Here is an 18,394-nt window from a genome sequence, read left to right as displayed (position 1 = left end):
AGCATTTACTAAGTGCAGAGCACTTTTGTAACTTGAGAGAGTACAATAGAGTTGGTAGATATGTTCCCTTCCCACCACAAGCCTATAGTCTAGAGGGGGAGACAGACATCATTATAAATAAATAACGGATATAAGGGCTGTGGTTCTGGGAGAAGGGTGAATAAAGGGCGCAGATCCGTTTTCAGAACTCACAGAATATATGTTATTTATTTTGACTGCTCCAGTTGTAAATATTTTTGTTTGTCATCCCTGTTAATGTGAACTCGTTGTAGGCAAGGAATGTGTAGTGTGCTGCATCAAGTGGATTCTCTAAAGAAGCAGTGTGGACTAGTGGAAGGTGCCTGAGCAAGAGAGTCAAAGCACCTAGGTTCTAATCCCTGCTCTGTCATTAACCACTGTGTGACGTTGGGCAAGTCACTTCCCTTCTCTGAGCCTCAGTTCCCTCATCTGCAAAATGGGGATTCGATGCCTGTTCTCCCTCCTACTCAGAATATAAGCCTCATGTGGAACCTGATTATTTTGTATATACCCCGGTGTTTAGTTCAGTGCTTGGCACATACTGCTTAAATACCACACTTGCTTGGCACATAGTAAGGAGTTAATGAATACAACCATTATTATTATTAATAATGTGTCTCTCCTGCTCTAAACTGTAAATTTGTTGTAGGCAGGGAATGTATCTGCTATCTCTATTGTAGTGTACTCTCCCAGGGGCTTAGTACAGTGCTCTACACATAGGTGCACACTAAATACCTTTAAGACCATTACCAGTATTATTATTAATAATAACTATTGCTACTTCTGTTTTACCTTCTTATTTCCTTCTGCTCTATTTTCAAGCTTACTCAATGGAGAAACACTGTTGTGTGTGTTCTTTTTTAATCTATCAAAATTCAGGCCACTTTGTGGTCCAGAGTGGCATCTAATTGGGATCATCTAAAGATGGTTTACTGTGAGCAAAGCACTGTACTAGGCAATGGGAGAGAATCTACAAGTATGATGTAGACACAGGCCCTGTTCTTGGAGGGTTCATGGCCCTCGGTAGTTTTCTCAGCAGAACAGGTTTATTCATTCATTCATATTAAGCGCTTACTGTGTGCAGAGCACCGTACTAAGTACAGTGTAACAATAAACAGTGACAATCCCTGTCCACAATGAGCTCACAGTCTCGTGGGGAGGAGGGATGGCGGTAATAATAATAATTATGGTATTAAGCTCTTACTCTGTACCAGACACTGTATTAAACAGTGGGGTGAAGAAAAGCAAATTGGGTTGGACACTGTCCCTATCCCATGTGGGGCTCACAGACTCCATCCCCATTTTACAGATGAGGTAACTGCGGCCCAGATGAGGGAAGTGACTTGCCCAGGGTCACCCAACAGACAAGTGGCAGAGCTGAGTTTAGGACCCGGGTCCTTCTGACTCCCAGGCTTGGGCTCTTTCTAGTAGGCCATGCTGCTTCTCACCTCCTTCCAACACAGTGCTGTGAGCTCCTTGAGGGACAGGGTCTGTGTTTAATTCCCACCTACGTACTCTTTTCCAGTGTTTAGACTAGTGCCCAGCACACAGTAACGACTTAATAAACACTCTTGTAACTACTACTACTTCTGTGGAGCCAGCCTTCCAGCATGCTGCAAGGTACAGTTTTCATTTCCAACCCAGAGAAGCAGCATGGCCTATAGGAAAAAGCACGAGCCAGGAGTCAAAGGACCTGGCTTCTGATCTTTGCTCTGCCACATGTCTGCAGAGACCTGGCCAAATCACTTCTTGGTGCCTCAGATACCTCATTTATGAGGTATTCCTACTCCCTCCTACTTAAACTCCGAGCCCTATGTGGGACAGGGAATGTGTCCAATGGGATTAATTTGTATCTACCCCAGGACTTAGAACAGTGCTTGACACATAGTAAACACACAACATATAACATAAAAACAAATGAACACTGGCCTCCAGGGAAATCCGTGGGTCTCCCAAAATTGGGGTAGCCAAACATATGCTTAGTGGCCTTCAGCCACCCGATTATAAAGAAAATTAGCAGGTCCTCCTGAACTGGATGGGAATGATTTACAGTCATTAACTGAGGAAAAGTATTTTGAGATACTGTAGTGCATTCCCCCAAGCACTTAGTACAGTGTTCTGCACACAATAAATAACAGTGATTGATACTGTGGGATGTAGTATCTCATTCCCCTTCCTCTGCCAAGTAATATACAAATGCTACTTTGAGAAAGAGAACTAGTAGACATAATGGTATTAAGTGCTTACTGTGTGCAGAGCACTGTATTAAGTGCTGGGGGAGAATACATATGTGGGAAATTAGCCTTGGCCCCTGTCCCTCTCTGATTGCTGGGGGTTAAGCATTAACATCAGTTGTAATAAATTATTACTGAAATCTTCATTGGGACCCTGGACTACTTTCAAATCAATCCTCCAAAAAAGTGCATTATGCAGGGGGGTAGGGAACCAAGGAAACATAGCTCACTTTGAATGAGGTCATTGGTTATTCTTCAAAGTAGGATCTTTGCATTTTTAGATCTTATCTGCCTGGCTTTGGCTCGTGTTAAAGTCTAGCTGTTCCCAGCCAAACTGTTTGGTTTGTCCTGCTTTGTCTTGTTGCTTAGATCTAATATTAAGCACTGACTTTATGTGCTAAGCATTGGAGTGAATACAAGCTAAACAGTCCAAAGCGCAGTCCCTGTCGCACCTGGGGCTCCCAGTCTGGGTGGTGGGCTGGAACAAGTGGAGGGGAGCATTTCAAAATAGATAAAATGAAAGAAGGCCAGGCTAGATAGATGAATGTACTAAAGTGAGCAGTAATGGTTTTCCTCAGTCTTTGCTTCCACACTGCTAAAGCTTTTTTACAAGGGAGATGGATGGCTGTTTCTGGGAGGGAGAGTTGGGACCACAAGGTGATGGTTGGAATGGGGACCCTGATGCGAGCACTGTAAGCTTGTTCGTTCATTCATTGTTGTAGCACTTGGAAAGTACAATTAAGCCACAGATAGAGACAATCTCTACCCAACAATGGGCTCACAGTCTAGAAGGGGGAGACAGAAAACAAAACAATTAGATAGGCATCAATAGCATCAAAATAGATAAATAGAATTCTAGATATATACATCATTAATAAAATAGAATAATAAATATGTACAAATATGCACAAGTGCAATGGGTTGGGGGGTAGAGCAAAGGGAGGGTGTAGGGGCGATGAGGGGAGGAGGAGGAGCAGAGGAAATGGGGGGCTCAGTCTAGGAAGGCCTCCTGGAGAAGGTGAACTTTCAGCAGGGCTTTGAAGGGGAGAAGAGAGCTAGTTTGGTGGATGTGAGGAGGGGAGGGCATTCTAGGCCAGAGGTGAGACATGGGCCAGGGGTCGACGGCGGGACAGGCGAGAACAAGGCACAGTGAGGAGATTAGTGGCAGAGGAGCGGAGTGTGCGGGCTGGGCTGTAGAAGGAGGTGGTGAGGGAAGGAGGTGAGGTAGGAGGGGGCAAGGTGATGGAGAGCTTCGAAGCCAAGCTAATTGCCCTCACTGTGGGCAGGTAATGTGTCTGTTTATTGTTCTGTTGTATTTTCCCAAGCGCTTAGTACAGTGCTCTGCACACAGTAAGCACTCAATAAATACCATTGATTGAATGAATGAGCAGGAGCAGCAGCCTCCTCAGTCCAGTCAGTGGTATTTGAACACTGGGTGTTGAACACTGTACGAAGTGCTTGGGAGAGTGCAGTAGAGTTAGCAGGCGTGATTCCTGCCCTCCTTGAGCTTGCAGTTACATGGGTCAGGTCACTGTCCCAGCTGTTTGCATGTTAGTATAAATGTTCAGTAAGTTGCCTTAATTCTTAAAAAAACAACAACACCCAACCAAATAAACCTGAAGAAAACCTTTGATTTCAGTGTCGGGGAAAGAGATGTTTTGTGGGTAGTATCTTGGGTTTTGACTTACTTTGTAAATTGACATGCAGTATGACCATATCCTGGCAAGGTTGTGTAGCAGTGGAGATTTGCAGTTGTCTTTTCTAATAAATTTAGCCAATTCAGAACTGTGATTGCTTTTGCCATTTGAGTACAGATTAGTAATTCTTATCTAGAGTGTTTCTTCATTTTTTTTCCCAAAACACAAAATGTTTATTCACTTTTGCAAAATACCAAGGGAGTATTGATACTTTGTAATTGGGCTGTTTCCACACTGGATAGATGTATACTGAATGTGCCTTTGTAATTTTTTTTTAATGTATAAATTGGATCAGTAGGACAGTTTAGTTGCTGTATTTGTGTGGCATTTTCTGGTTGTCTAAATTAATTTCTCACTTGTACAAAATTAAACTGTTTATGAACATCTTCCTAAGATTGGGTTGCAATTTATTTTTGAAAATGACTGTCAAAATCATGTGGTGAGGCAGCACTTGAATAATTGCTTGGATAATTGACTTGCATATCTAGTAATAATTGAAATGAAAATCATTTTGTTTCATTAGTCCCTTGGAAGAGTTTTACTGTGTGATTTAGTGGGATGCTATGAAGTGGACTAATTTAGGCTAAGCACGCATGATGCCAAACTAAAAATGGTTTTGACCCAACTATCAGGAGAGGGCTTTGTGCGTTTTCGGCTAGTTTCAGTAACGTCTTATGAATGCTTATTAGTGTTCCCCGAAGCCCAGAGTGGTGAAAGGTCGGGTAAAACAATAAGGCGAATGTGTCTGGTGAATATTCAGTAAATATTTAGTAATGGATTGATCAAGTCCCCCACTTACATGATTGTGTGAAGCATTCTTTGACAGGGTCAGCCATAGCAGAAATCATTGTTATCCTTCTTCATGAATAGAACAAAGACTGAAAGTTTGACTAACGTTGAGCTGAATCAGTGGGAGTTGTTGTCCACTTTAAATTGTGTGTGAATTGGCCTTTGTTTGGAAGACACAGCAGCTGTGATTACTGTCCATTAATTGAGCAGTCTATTAACTGTAGTCCAAGAAATTTAACTGTCTACCTTGTGTCTTTTTCCCCTCCCCACAAGGCCTCCTGTTTTAGGTATTCTTACTTAGCTTATCTCTTTAAACTTTACACTATTTCCACTATCTTTATTTTAATGCCCATCTCCTCCTCTTAACCATGAGTTATAAATGATTTATTTAATGTCTGTCTCCCCCTCTAGACTGCAAGTTCATTGTGGTCAGGGAATGTGTTCGCTGACTCTCTCTCTATTGCACTTTCCCAAGCATCTAGTACAGTGCCTTAATTGATTAGTTCCTCGTGGGCAGGGATCACACCTGCCAACTCTGAACTCTACTTTACCAGTTGCTTATTAGTATAGTGCTCTGCACACAGTAAGCACACAACAAATGCCGTTGATTGACTGGCAGACTTTATATTTACAGGTGTGTTAAATTAGGTTTAAGATTGTGAGCCCCGTGTGGGACAAGGACAGTGACCAACCTGATTAGCTTGTTTTTGCCCCAGCGCTTAGTACGGTGCATGGCACTTAGAGAGTACTTAACAAATGCCATTTAAAAAAAAGTACAGCATAGTATCAGCAGTGTGCTGCAACCCTACCCTCTTACCGGTTGCACTCCATAACCGAGCAGAGACGTGATGTGACTGGCAAAGATAAGAGCGGACAAGGCAGGTGGCATTGGGTAAAACCACTAGCAGTAGAATCACTTCCTCCAAGCCGGTTCTCGGCCCTGAATGATAATGATTTAGTCATTTGTGAAACTTGTACTATGTGTCACTTACTGAACCTCAGTACTTGTGTGGATAATCAGATCAGACCCAGGCTCTGTACCACGAGGGCCTCAAACAATCAGCTATTGACTGATTGAAGATAATCAGGTCCGACACAGGCACTGTCCCACATCGGGCTCTCAGACTTAGTAATAACATTATAGTAGTAATAATAACAATTGTGATATTTCAGTTTACTGTATGCTAAGCTCTTGGCGGGGGGTGGCGATACAGGCAGGAGGAGGGAGAACAGGACCAGGGGTCTCAGGACTAGGGGTCATTCACCAATCCCACTGGGAGACTCCATCGTCCTATTAGAAGGAAATGATTGGCAAAAATTAGTTTCCAATAGGACTATTCCTCATTCTTTTTTTAATGTTCTCCTTCCAACTAGCCCCCAACAAATGAATTGCAAGCCTATTGTAGAAAACGTTCATCAGGGTTTTACGTTTTCAGTAATGATAATAATAACTGTAGTATTTGTTAAATGCTTACTATGTGCCAGGCACTCTACTAAGTGCTGGGGTGGATACAAGCAAATCGGGTTGGAACAGTCCCTGTCATGCATTAGGGCTCACAGCCTTCATCCCCATTTTATAGACAAGGTAACAGAAGCATAGAGAAGTGAAGTGATTTGCCCAAGACCACACAGCAGACAAGAGGTGGAGCCGGGATTAGAACCTATGACCTTCTCACTCCCAAATCGGTGCACAATCCACTACGCAATGCATTACCCCGGATTGACCTAAGACTGGGAAGGTGGGTTAATACTGTGGTGAATATTGTGTTTCCTGCCTGGAGTTGGAAGATAAGGACTGCCTAGCGAAGGTCACAAGTGACACAAATACAATTTTTGCATTGAGCTAAAGGAAAGTAGGCTATAATAAATTTGACTGGCATTTCCTCCCCACCCCCAAATATCCAGAAACTATCACCCTATTCCCTTTCCCAGTTGGTGTCCCTCCTCCCACCTGCACGTTAATTTGGAATGTTAGCTGAAGCGCGGCTTGAGGGGGGCAGGCGGTGAATTCCCTAGTAACCTGTGCCACTTACATTCATTATGCCCCATCGGTTTGGTTTGGAATTTTAGAGATCGAATTACCTCACCGAGATGTTTTAAGTGGATGTGTCGATAGAGATCAAGATGGGCTACTTGGCTCTAGGTCGCTATTCAGATCGAAGAGGCTTCATTTCCATCAAATCACAGCGCCGATAAGATCCGTATCTCAGGTATTTAAAATAGCAGGAAATCACGTTTTGCCACGGGAGCTGGGAAAGCAAACCAATCAACAATTAGGGGCCCTGTTGCCGAGCAGTGAAGTCGAACAAATAGCTATTTATGTTGACAGATCAGTGGAATGTGTGAAGGCATCGCAGTAACCTACATTTTCCCTACCAAGAGATTTGCAGCTGACTTATGGGGGTGACTCATTCCTTAGCTTAGGAGGTGAGGTAATGCTTTTGTGAGAGGATTATGTCATCTCTCTCTACCTGAAGTGCCTGCCTCTATGTTTCACATCGCTCTCAAGGAAAAAGGACCATCTGCTTTCACAGATGTACGCGGCGAGAAGTGGAGACGTGTTAACAGTCCCGAATGTCTGAAAAATGAACTTTTTTTTCAGAGCTGTACATGTGGAAATTGTCTGCAGTTTGGTAGAAAAGAGTAGCAGCAGATTGGTCGGTAAGCTGCTAAGAAATGTGTGATTCTAAAATAAATATACAATTCTAGATCAATGACCAATTGTACAATTGGCTTTTAAGACACGTACTGTGGATGGATCTGTTTGTGATTTGGTTTTCAGTTTGAAATGAGACACTAATTATAAATGCCGGGTGGTCACTGGAAATACGGTATTGAATATCTGAAATGGCTACACTGTCCCTTGTGCTTTCCCGATGCTGTATGATTGTTACCTTCCAGACCTATTTGACTTTACCATTCACCCTGTCCTGATTCTGGTTTTTAGTCTGCTTTAGCATATCTTGAACTGTCAAGATTTTTGAGTTACCTTGTTCTGTTTGGCAGGTAAATGGGTCAGTCTCTGTGAAAAGCAAAGTTTACTTGTTCAGAATGAATTACCGTGATAAAAAAAAAACAAACCAGGTTGCTACTGATTTGATGTTTCTGTCTGGTCTGACTTTAGGGCACACTCCCCCTTTCCTCCAAGCTAGTGATCCCAAAGAGCCTTTCCCTGAAGCCTGGAGGAGGTAGGGTTATCGGCGGAGGGTGGGTGGGGGAGCCCTCAGTGGACTGTGGGAATATGATGGAGCAAAGTAGGATTATGAGATAGGAGCAGCATGGCCTAGTGGATAGAGCACGAATCTGGGAACCAGAAGGACCTGGGTTCTAATTCTTGACTCCACCACTTTGCTGCTAACCCTCAAGGATTTTATACTGTAGTTGGGAAGAACAGTATAAAGATAGGTACATAATTGCTATGGGGAAGTAACAGTTCTGGTTAGGGATTGGGGAAGTGCCATTTTGTCAGTTGGGGGAAAATATAGGGTGGGAAAATGAGAAACTAACCGGGGGAAGCCTTCATGAAGAAGGTGGAGTAGGTGCATTAGTTGAGTGCTCACTTGATGCAGTGCATTGTCCTAGACACTTTGGGAGTGCAGGCTAAAGGAGAGAATTGTTCTCTGCCCACAGCAGTTTAAAGGGGAAGGCAAACTTAAATATTTGCAATCAGCATGGTCAGAGTAAATAGATATCGTACATATGCATGAGTGCTAAGGAGGGTGTTAAGTTTACTGGGCGGTTGCCCAAGAGGAAGAAAACAGTGGTCTGCCAGAGTTGAAGCAGGAGGGAGAGTGCCAGGAGAAACTGAGCAAGGCACAGCGAGTAGCCCGACTGGACAAAACAGAGCATGCAAGATAGGGGCAAGTTGGAAAAGAGAATAGGGAGGAGGGAGCTGATCCAGTGCCTCTTTTACAAAGTTTCTACTTTAGGGGAGGAATTGGCCATCATTGGAGGTTTTTGAATGGGAGGTGTATGCAGAATGATGTCTCAGAAAAATGAACAGGACAGAAAAGTGAAGAGTGCACTGGAGAGGCCGAAGGCAGAGAGGTTAGGGAGGAGGCTGCTGCAGTAGTTCAAGCTGGGATATGACAAGCGCCTGGATCAGCGTGGTGGCTTTTCGGATAGAGAGGAAGAGAGGGGATTCTAGAAATGTTGTGGAGGAAAAAACAGAGAGGATTTAGCAACAGGGTGAATATGAAGGTTGACATGGAAGTGTTAGGGATTACTGCAAGGTGATAGGTTTGAGAAATTGAGGGGGGGAATGTATATATCTATAAATTGCATTCTATGAATTATTTGTATTCATGTCTGTCTCCCTCTAGATTGTAAGTTCGTTGTGGGCTAGGAATGTTTCTACCGACTCTGTTGTACTCTCCCAAGCGCTCAGTATAGAGCTGTGCATACAGTAAACACTTAATAAAGGATGAACACTTTACTAAGGATGATTGGGAAGTCAGTTGGCAAACTCAATCACATCCATCAGTGACATTTACTGAGCTCTTACTCTGTGCAGAGCAATGTGCTGAATGCTTGAAAGAGTATGATAGGTATTAGACACAATCATCGCCCTTAAATTACAGAGAAGCAGCATGGTGTAGTGAGAAGCAGAATGGTGTAATAGAGCATGGGCCTGAAAGAAGGTCATGGGTTCTAATTCCACCTCTGCTACTTGTCTGCTGTGTGACCTTGGACAAGTCGCTTCACTTCTCTGTGCCACAGTTACCTCATCTGTAAAATGGGGATTAAGATTATGAGCCCTATGTGGGACAGGGATTGTGTCCAATCTGATTAGTTCATGTCTACCCCAGTACATAGTACAGTGTCTGGCACATAGTAGGCATTTAACAAATACCACAATCTAACGGGATGACAGATGTGAAAGTACAGGACCAGTAGGAGAAACAGTGAAGCTGAAAAATGTACGTAAGTGCTGTGGGGTTAGTGGCAGGGTGAAGTATCTAAGTGCTCAGGGACTGAGGTCTGAAGGGCATAGGTGACACACTAGGGGGTGGGAATAGGGAGAGGTGGTAGAGAATAGGGAAGGCTTCCTGGAGGAAACATAGGACTTTGTAGATGGAAAGAGTATTAGTCTGGATTTGAAGGGGGTAGGTGTGGCAGGCAGGAGAGAGGGTGGGTGAGAGAGATGAGAGCAAGGCATAGTGAGTAGATTGGCATTACAGGAGCAAAAAGCAGAGTGTGCAGGCTGAGGTGTAATGGGACAGGAACTCAAATTATCTACGATTGTCAGTTTTACAGAGAATTTGCTTTAAGAGTTGGAGTTGCTCAAAGAAGTATGTGACCTTAGAAGATCTTTTTGTATCGTCAGATGACAGCAGGATGGTATTCTTATTTTAATATGCCCATTTGATTGGATTAGGAATGTCATATTAGTATGTTTTCATGCAGAGTAGCAGAATGTCATCTGGAAACCCCCTTTTTGAATTTTCATTTAAGATTTGGGTTTTTTTCCAATTGCTGATGTGAATTTTCTAAAAGGCTTAGCCTGTGTATTTGAATTAAGGAATATGTGGTTGGAGAGGACTGTGAAGGAATTTCTCTCTCAGCTTTGCCAAGTTGCGATTTCATTTTTAATCACTTAGGGTTTTTTTACCACAAAATAGGTAGACTTTGCCTGGTACACATCTCTACAAGATACACCAGGGCTCTGAGGGTGTGTCCTGACCCAGGGTTCATGCCATGTGTGGCCAAGACCTTCAGCTTGGCTCCCACCACACACCTAAAATCTGGGTTGGTTCCAGAGTGGCTGGTGTCACTTTTTATTTGGAAGTCTGGCGTAATGCCTTGCCAACACCCCTGCTGAGTTGAGGATTACATTTGGAATATCTTTTGTGATTTTCAAACTAAAGGCACTGTGAAAGTACAAAGCATTTTTGATTTGGGCAAAATTATTTTAGGACCTTTTTTTGTGGTACTTAAGTGCGTAATATGTACCGTACTTTACCAAGTGCCGGGGTAGGTACAAACTAATCATGTTGAACGCAGTGCACGTCACACATGGGGCTCATAGTCTTAATCCCCATTTTACAGTTGGGATAACTGAGACACAGAGAAGTGAAGTGACTTGCTCAAGGTCACACAGCCAACAGTTGGCAGATCTGGGATTAGAACCCAGGCCTTTCTGACTCCGAGGTCCAGGCTCCATCCACTGGGCCACGCCACTCCTCCCCGCAACATTAAGCCATTTGAGGTCATCTAGTGGCAGTGGTTTCTAGGCAAAACTTCAAGAAGGCAAGTCAGTCCAGTGCTCTGCCTTGTTGTAGCTTTTTCACTTTCCCTTCCTCTTTGCTGGTTACTTCATTAGCGGCACAGTCCTTGTTCTCAGGCAGAACAGCTTACATTTCTGGAAGGACAGGGCTGGGTTTTTTTACTGACACCTAATACATTTTAAGCATTTAAGTATGAATTGATCATGAGTGTCCCACGGACCAGAGATTGCTATCCCGTTTCCCACAAGTGTTAATTCTGTTATGAAGATGTCTGCCAAAACCACATTTTCCCCTTAATAATTGCAGATTATGAGGGTAAAGTGGAGTTACCGTTGTCTGCATCAATTATCCCCAGTCTGCTATCTCTCGAATGGCTAGATGTAATAGATTGGTAGATTCGTGAGGCTTTCAGTTTATTGATGAAGTCTTGTTTTGGAGTTTTTCCTAATTTAGAAACACAAAGCAAATGTCAGTAAAATTAATGTTTTCCCCCTTTAAATTGGGAAAAACTAAGAAATATTACTAATGTGGTGTTTAAGTGCTATGTGCCAAGACTGTACTTACTATGTGCTGGAGTAGACACAGTACAATCAAATCAGACACAGCCCCTTTCCCATATGGTGTTCACATTCTAAGTGGGACAGGAGAACAGGTATTATAACCCCATTTAACAGATAAGGAAACTGAGGCACAGAGAAGTTAAGTGGCTTGCCCAAGGTCGCACAGCAGGCGGTGGAAGAGCCAGGGTTTACAACCCAGGTCTCCTGCCTCCCAGTCCCATCATCTTTCCACTAGGTCATGCTAACGAAGAACTTTTAGTGACTTTTCTCTTGGTACTTGAACATTTTTGGGCAGACAGAATTGCCCCAGTTAAGAAAATTTCGACAAGCCCAGTGAAGGAGTAGAACAGACCGCTGCAACTTCTTCTGAGAGTGTGTGTGCTTTTGTAAATGAATTCTCGTCACGAATAGGGAGTGCGTTTACCAACTCTTTTGTACTTTCCCAAGTGCTTAGTTCAGTGCTCTGCACACAGTATGTACCCCAATAAGTGCGATTGAAATTATATAATAATAATTGTGGTACTTAAGCGCTTACAATATGCCAGGCACTGTACTAAGCCCTGGGGAGGAAACAAGTAAATTGAGTTGGAGACAGTCCTTGTCCCACATGAGGTTCACAGTCTTAATCCCCATTTTACAGATGAGAGAACTGAAGCACAGAGAAGTGAAGTGACTTGCCCAAAGCCACACAGCAGACAACTTTTAAGGATAGTAGTGATGGATTTCAGACCAAATTTTATGTAAAAACACAAGTTCTTAACATGCGAATTGAGCAGGGACAGTACTTGCATATTATTTTCCTTTCATTTGAATAGCTTACCTGTGACTAAGAGTGTAGATGGTAACAAAATTTGTGTCGAAATCAGCAGCTAAAGAAAGCAGACTCACTCCTTAAACCCAGTCATTAAACTTCATAAATTTTTAATTAAAATATTAACCCTTAACTTGTTTGGTTTTACTTGTGGCATCTGTAATTTTTAACTTTCATTAATGTTTGAAATTCTTAAACCATTATTCCTGATGCCCCTAAATATGCTTTTGTTCATAACAAGGTGACCCTCAAGAGGTTTTTTTAAACCCATATGCTTATCGAAAACGATTTACATTTTTAGGTGTTTGGGAATAAAATGATCATTCCTTCCTTGGATGGAGACCTCTTCCAGTGGGATCGAGATCGGGAGAGCATGGAAGCGGTTCCTTTTACGGTTGAATCTCTGCTTGAGTCATCTTACAAATTTGGAGATGATGTTGTTTTGGTTGGAGGAAAGTCTCTTACTACCTATGGCTTAAGTGCATATAGTGGCAAGGTAAGTAAAGCCGTGGAATCTGTCTTTTGGGGTTAGAGAAATAAGCAGATGGAAAGAGGAGTTTGGAAGGAAGTCCACAGACACAGAACATTAGGTCATTGGCTAAACAAGATATACAAAAAATACCTTTCTTTCTTTCTCTCTTCCTTCTTAACAGGCAGTTTGGACACTTAATGTGCTATGATTGGATTTAGGTTAAAACTGAATGGGTGAATTGTATTTTACCCTTGTGATTCTGGGTCCTATTGAATTCCTTTTTAGGTTCTGAGCCACATTACAGTTTTGGAGAACAGTAGTTCGGTAGCATAATTACTCCAAGTCTCCCATTCCCTGCCCCAAATCCCTGTTTTCCCCCTCCGGTAAAACAGGAAGCAGAAATGGAGATGATCCAACTTTGTTGGTCCCTGTTTGGATATTTTATTTTCTGATGGCTTCAACTGAGGATCTGTGGAGAGTCTTTTACCCTTTATTGAATATGGGAGAAGTATTTTTCAATACTAAACTTCCACTGTAATAAGTTGAAATTATTTGTCTTACTCATTTAGAAAGGAAATAATGAGGTCAGAGTTAAGAGGTCATCTGGTCCAGCCCCTATTTTCCACTTATAATCGTATAAATTAAAAGAGCAAAAGCACTAAAAAATCAATCTGTTCCTTGGGGGCTTTAGTAGAATGAGTCACATGTGATGTGTTTTTCCGGTACTTTACATGGTTTTAAGTAACTTGGGGAATAGAGCTTCTACTTCCCTTAGGAACCAGAAATCTAATTGAACCAGCTTGCTGGAAGGAAGCCCTTGCCTTGTGATGCTTCCTAAATTTCTCTTTCCTTTATTACCTCTAAAACTGAGGGTAAAATATTATTTCTTGGATTCTTTATCTCCTTTGAACGTCAATATATCAATGGTGGGTTTTTTCGCTCCTCAGGTGCGTTATATTTGTTCAGCGATGGGTTGTCGCCGTTGGGATGATGATGAAATAGAACAGGAAGATATTCTCCTCCTTCATCGAACACAAAAGACTGTCAGAGCTGTTGGACCCCGCAGCGGCAATGAGAAGTAAATGTTCAGTTAAAGTCGATGACTTGTATGCTTTTTTCACTTATTTAGAACTTCACTGAAGGACCAAAGTTGTTGTTTTTTCATCTTGAAGATTGGATTCCTTAGATTTAGTGTGCTAATTTACTTAGAGTGATCTCTAAAACTTCAATGAAAAGTTCCATGCTGGTAGAAATGGTCTCAAATTTTTCGGGGACCTTAAAGCTTTGGTTGTCATGTTTCTCTTTAGTCCCTTGTCAGAGCCCCAAATACTGATAGCCAAGAAGAGGCCTCCCGGAAATTCAATTACAACCCAAAGCCATTTAAATCAGACCTTGCCTACCCTCTAGACTGTAAGCTCGTTGTGGGCAGGGAATGTGTCAGTTAATTTGTTATATTATACTGTCCCAAGTGCTTAGTACAGTGATTTACACACAGTAAGCGCTCAGTAAATACGATTGACCCTATACTTATCTATTCTTAAAATTTTCAAGGCTCACTCATTATGCAAATGATAGCCTTTCTTATATCAGGAAAAGGTTTTAAAGCAAACAGTGAAACATTCATTTTCAACTTGAGAATATTTGTCAGTTTCTGCTTAGGAGGCATTCTCATTTGACATTGCTATACGTGGAATTTAGATGAAATATATTTTCTTTTATCATGTGTTTCTGAATAACAACCAGCACTTTTACTGTTTTAGGGTTTCCCAGTGATTTTAGCATGCCTTTGTTTTACCCCTGGTTTTAACCAATTGTGTAATTTTTAAACCATCTCAATGCATTTCGGCCTTAAATTAGCTGGACAATAGAAATGTCAATCAATTGTATTGAGCACTTACTATGTACAGAGCATCGTACTAAGCCCTTGGGAGAGTACAATACAACAGAATTAGCAGTCACGTTCCCTGCCCATAACTAGCTAACGTGATTTCAGATATCACGTACTCTTATGCAGCATTCATTTTCTACAAAGGCAACAAAATTGTAATTACGATGTATTGTTTGTAATGAGGGTATGGGCATGAGTAGTGTTGGTTTTAGACGTTTTCATGGCTGGCAAAGAGAACCTTTTAGTGGCATTCTTTTTCCTGATGATCCTCTTCAGGAAATGACTTATGACTCAGTGCAGTTTTAAGTTACCTGATCAAGGAAAAGCTCTTAAAATGGAGACAACTTAAGACTTTAAAGAGAAGATAATAATGGTTTCTATTAACCATCTTTTGTCTGAAAAGAATTAGTTGCTTATCCCTCTTCCACTCCTTATCCAAGTGGAAAAGCGGTACTCTGTCAATGTATTCAGTTTCAAGTCTTTACTGAAGCACTGATCCTGTTCCGTGCCTTTCTGGATTTATAACCCGATGAAAGCAAAACCTCATCTTTGTCATGAAAGTCAGTTTGAGCTGGCTTCTGATAAACGGCACCGGAGTCAGTGGTATACTTAAAAAGAAACACAGGATAGACCACCCTGATACAGAATCATCTGGAGTTAAAACACTTTCAATCTGCCTTTAAAAAAAAAAGGTATTTGTTAAGTGCTTATTATGCGACAAGCACTGTTCTAAGTTAATCAGACTGAGCACAGTCCTTGTCCCACATGGGGCTCAGTCTAAGTAGGAGGGCATTGAATCTCCATTTTGCAGCTGGGGAAACTGAGGCACAGAGAGGTGAGTGATAGGTCACATAACAGGCAAGAGGCAGAGCCGGGTCCTTAGAACCCAGGTCTTCCGGTTCTCATGCCTCTACTTTTTCCACTAGGCCACGTCTTCAATGTAAGGGAATGATGATGGTATTTGTTAAGCGCTTACAATGTGCCAGGTGCTGTCTTAAGCACTGGGCAGTGTTCTAAGGGAATACTGAAGGATGCGGGGGGTGGATAAAGCCGGGGAAAGTAAAAATTGGGGAAAAGAACATGGTGACAGTGGAGTCGGTCTCTGGGCAAACAGAAGAAGTATTCATGCGCCCTCTAGTGAAAACTGAATTACAGAATTTTTTGGTTGATCCCAGAAGTTTCATTACGCAGTTCTTTAAATGTACAGGTGGACAGACGTATGATTTGTGGCTTTGTTTTGCGTAGGTCATTTAAATGTGATTCTTTAAACTCGTGCCTCTCTATTTAAGGTGGAATTTCAGCGTCGGCCACTTTGAGCTGCGATACGTACCAGATGTGGAAACCCGAGTTGGATTTCTTGAAAGTAATTTTAAATCCGGTGTAAACAGAGAAGAGTCCACCATAATTTCCGACGTGGAAGAACAAGAAGCCGTCATGAAGGACACAGTGATAAAGGTCTCAGTTGCCGACTGGAAGATTATGGCTTTTAATAAGAAGGGAGGTCATCTGGAGTGGGAATACCAGGTACTAGAGAGGACGTATTACGTTGAGAATTTTAATAGATCATTCTTTTAATGTTTAGATAATATAACATGTATTCCTGAAATGCCACCAAGAAAATCTGATCCCTAGTACCGCTCTGTAAATCGAGGCAGTATTTCGTAATTTCATTCTCAAGTGCTTAGTACAGTGTCCTGCACATAATAAGTGCTCAAAAAGGACCATTAATTCGGGAATGGATCTCCATGGGGTGGTCTTATTAAGAGCAACACTTGGATTGTAAGCATTAAGGCTACCGTTCGTTTTTTTTTGTTTCAGTTTTGCACGCCGATTGCTTCTGCCTGGCTGGTTAAAGATGGGAAGGTCATTCCGATCAGTCTTTTCGATGACACCAGTTACACGTCGGACAGCGGAATCCTAGAGGATGAAGAGGACATCGTGGAAGCCGCCAGAGGAGCCACGGAGTCTAGTGTCTATTTAGGTGAGGGAGCCTGCTCTCGGCCTAATGGGTAGCTGGCCTGGAGACTGCTTCTCTTCTCACCGATTCTCATGTCAGTTCAGTTGTACGTGTAGCACTTCTGAGAACTATATTCATTCACGTCCAATTTTCCAGTTGGTAAAGTAGAAACGATGCTGCGATGTTGATGATGAGCTCTACTCTTCTCTGTGCTCTGAGGAATATGTATTCCTGGACTGGAGGAGAGGAGAGCCTATTTTGCCTCCCCGCTTCCCCAACCCCAACACACATTTCCTAGCTTACGATTTGCCCTAAAATTTACACCTGGACAGAGAGAATAAATGTGGCTGCGCACAGAACTCTAGCTTTGATGGTAATAGCAGCTCACAGTGTCATTTCCCATTCAAGCTCATCGTATATGTAGAGAAAGCTGTCAGTGCGTGCCAGAGGCAGCCAGAATCACGGCCTCTGAATAGGGAATTTAGCAGCCCCCTGGGTATAGCTCTGCTATATTAATGTGTATCAATATCTGTCTCCCCTTCTAGACTGTGAGCTCGTTGTGGGCAGGGAGTATGTCTGTTTTATAGTTATATTGTACTCTCCCAAGCGCTTAGTACAGAGTTTTGCCCACAGTAAATGCTCAATAAATGCGATTGAATGAATGAGTGAATGAACAGAGTTAGTAGACACGTTCCCTGCCCACTACAAACGTTCAGTCTAGAGGTCTGATTGTCCAGATGGATCCATTCGCACTCGAGCTTCTCAGAATTTTCTTAGTATCCTGGCGGGCCACTTCAGCCCTGAACACCACGCCATCGTTGTAGGTGCCCTGTAGGACCCTATGCACGTCTGTCCTGTTCACCCTTAGTGACAATTCTATTTATTTTTTTAATGATGTGTATATTATCTATAATTCTATTTATATTAATGCCTCTGATGCCTAGTTACTTGTTTTGATGTATGTCTTCCCCACTTCTAGACTGTGAGCCCGTTGTGGGCAGGGAGTGTCTCTCTTAACAACAGCCAAACTGTACTCTCCAAGCGCTTAGTACAGTGCTCTGTGCACAGTTAGCGCTCAATAAATACAATTAGATGAATGAACGAATGAATGAAGGTACTCTTCCCATCCTGCAAATAGGCACATTGCTCAGTTTAGTGCACCTGTCCATGAACCCAGCCACCCACTGTTCTGCAGACAGTGGTGTGTCTTTGAAGAGGATTCAGAAAGATGGAACAAGAAGAAATGGCTGAAAATTAATCGTACTCTGAAGGAATTGCATTTAAAAGGTTAGTTTAGGAACACATTTCTAAGCATTTGTCCTATTTTATGGGCGGGGATCGCGTCCACCAACTCTGTTGTATTGTACTCTCCCAAGCACTTATTACAGTGCTCTGCACACAGTAAACATTCAGATACCACTGATTGATTGATTAATCGGTTTGTTCTTCAGGAATGTACAGAGGCCAGCTGTACCTGCAGTCATCAGTCAGGATTTCTGAAAAATTTCCCACCAACCCGAAGGCTTTGGAATCTATCAATAATGAAAATGCCATCATTCCTTTGCCCACCATCAAGTGGAAACCTTTAATTCGTAAGTACAATCCAGATGTTTGAATGACATTCTAAACAGTTTAGGCTCCTGTGGCTCTGTGGTGATCATCTACTTTGCTGTTGTAAATTGTAAATTTCAAACCATCTCTGGACATAGTACTTCAGGACTTCATTTAATAGAAATACTTC

The 18,394-nt window shown here is 42.3% G+C and overlaps 1 protein-coding gene across 2 annotated transcripts in view; it reads left to right on the top strand.

Moving 5' to 3' along the window:
• The window catches only part of EIF2AK3 (eukaryotic translation initiation factor 2 alpha kinase 3), a 53,687-nt gene that overhangs the window by 13,779 nt on the left and 21,514 nt on the right, over positions 1–18,394 (top strand). For both annotated transcript variants that reach the window (XM_029046491.2, XM_029046492.2), the window contains exons 3-7: positions 12,638–12,832; positions 13,756–13,886; positions 15,986–16,220; positions 16,515–16,677; positions 18,105–18,245. In XM_029046491.2, coding sequence (XP_028902324.1) covers positions 12,653–12,832; positions 13,756–13,886; positions 15,986–16,220; positions 16,515–16,677; positions 18,105–18,245 — 850 coding nt within the window. In that variant the 5' untranslated portion in view covers positions 12,638–12,652. The remainder of the gene's footprint in view (positions 1–12,637; positions 12,833–13,755; positions 13,887–15,985; positions 16,221–16,514; positions 16,678–18,104; positions 18,246–18,394) is intronic.

This window comes from Ornithorhynchus anatinus, chromosome 18 (assembly GCF_004115215.2).
Source record: "Ornithorhynchus anatinus isolate Pmale09 chromosome 18, mOrnAna1.pri.v4, whole genome shotgun sequence".
Taxonomy (NCBI): Eukaryota; Metazoa; Chordata; class Mammalia; order Monotremata; family Ornithorhynchidae; genus Ornithorhynchus; species Ornithorhynchus anatinus.
This window is presented reverse-complemented; position numbering and strand designations above follow the sequence as displayed.